This window comes from Myotis brandtii, unplaced genomic scaffold (assembly GCF_000412655.1).
Source record: "Myotis brandtii unplaced genomic scaffold, ASM41265v1 scaffold240, whole genome shotgun sequence".
NCBI lineage: Eukaryota > Metazoa > Chordata > Mammalia > Chiroptera > Vespertilionidae > Myotis > Myotis brandtii.
In genome coordinates this window covers 6,337,014-6,338,627 of record NW_005359064.1, presented here as the reverse complement: position 1 = coordinate 6,338,627, position 1,614 = coordinate 6,337,014, and the positions used below count along the sequence as shown (strand labels likewise).

General features: G+C 58.2%; 1 protein-coding gene across 1 annotated transcript in view; it reads right to left on the bottom strand.

The window, feature by feature from the left end:
• Positions 1–1,112: 1,112 nt before the first annotated feature.
• The window catches only part of LOC102262484 (histone H1x), a gene marked incomplete at its 5' end in the record, with an annotated part of 865 nt that continues 363 nt past the window's right edge, over positions 1,113–1,614 (bottom strand). Inside the window, one exon of the mRNA XM_005866973.2 lies at positions 1,113–1,612. Within this exon, the coding sequence (XP_005867035.1) occupies positions 1,521–1,612 (92 nt within the window). The remainder of the gene's footprint in view (positions 1,613–1,614) is intronic.

Sequence of the window (1,614 nt, the reverse complement as noted above, 5' to 3'; positions counted from 1 at the left end):
CACCATGCCCCAGAATCCTGGGTAAATTGGGGCTTCTCTTGGCCTCTAGCTGCTATTCCACTCACTGGCCCAGCAGGCAAGTATGGGGCAGGACCTAGGCTAGCACAATAACTCAGCAGGGCATGGGGAACATTGCCCCCCAATCAACTGCAAAGTAGATGTTGTTCCTGATCAGCAAGTGGCCAGGACATGGGCTGGCAGGGTCAGTGGAGCTGTCAGCCCTGGCCCGCTACTGGTCCAGTCTCCAACTGAGGCCTCCTGTCTGTTTCCTGGATGCCCAGTTCCCCAGAACTAGCCCCCAACAAGTCTAGCATCACATTTTCGTCTCTGCCCTAATGACAGTGCTTCCTGCAGCCACCAGTCACACTCAGGTCAGGACCCCATCTTGCACTCTGGCTGGCATGCCAGGGTCAGGGGGATCAGCAGGCCAGAGGCCCTTCTCCAGTGGTATCCCCTCCCCCCAATCTATTGCCCTTCCCCCTACCATCTACAGTCTACATAGGGATCAAAAGATCCCCTGCATCTCTCTCCCTTAACCCCAGCCCCGCCCAATCTGGTACATGTACTACTACCCACTGTTCTAGAGCATCCCTGGTTTTAAGATTGTCTTTTTATAGAAACATGTCAGAATACGACTCAGCCTGCTGCCCAACTAGAGGGACAACTATCCATATGCTGGACACCGGAGCGTCTCCGGGCTAAGGGTCCCAATGTGCCCAGTAACCCTCCCATCCAGTCTGCACTCAAGTAGCCAACAAACAGGACCAATCAGTGCCTTGCTCAGGCTGCACCTCCGGATGTGGGTGGCAAGCCAGAGCCCAGGGCCTCCACTATTAATTTCACATCCGCACTAAGTCACCCAGAATTCAGAATAATTTACCTCCATAAAAGCCCAACCCTGGTGTGCCCTAGTAAGAGCCGAGGAGCTCTTACCAGAAAACCCTGAAAAAGCACCGCCCCTCCGCCCCATCCCAAGGCCGAGGGCCCCTTATCCGGACCTGACCAGACCACCTCCAGCATCTTCCGAGCTGTGGTCCCCTGGGGCCCATCATCCCACAAGAGTGCCGACCGCGCCCATCCCTGTTCCACTCAGAAGAAAAGGAGAGCGGTGCAAAGGTTTAAACAATTTATTGTGCCCCCAAATGCTGACGGGATGGAGGGAAGCGCCACGCAGTACCGCGCGATTGTTTGTCGCGCACCGAAAGGCGGGAAGAGTGGGGAGACAGAAGGGCGGCACGGTGGCTCCGGCCAGTGGCGCCTGCGAGCGGGTAACCATAGCGACAGCCGTTGCCAAGGGCGAGGAGCCAATGGGGGCGACGCCAGGGCCGTTTCAAAATCCAAAGCAAATAAACAAAAAAACAACACACTACCACGATGGGCGGGGGATGGGAGGGACGGAGGGGCCCTGGGCCCCTCGCTGCGCTCAGCGGGCGCGAAGGCCTGGGCCAGGGAACCGTATAAAACTACATACACTCGGGATACAAAAACCGAACACCCGCCCGCCCGGCAGACCGGCGCGCTCACTTGCGGCCCTTCGGCACTTTGGGGACGCTGGGCTTGGCGGCCTTCTTCACCTTGCCCGCCGCCGCCGCCGCCTTCTTCGCCTTGCCGCCT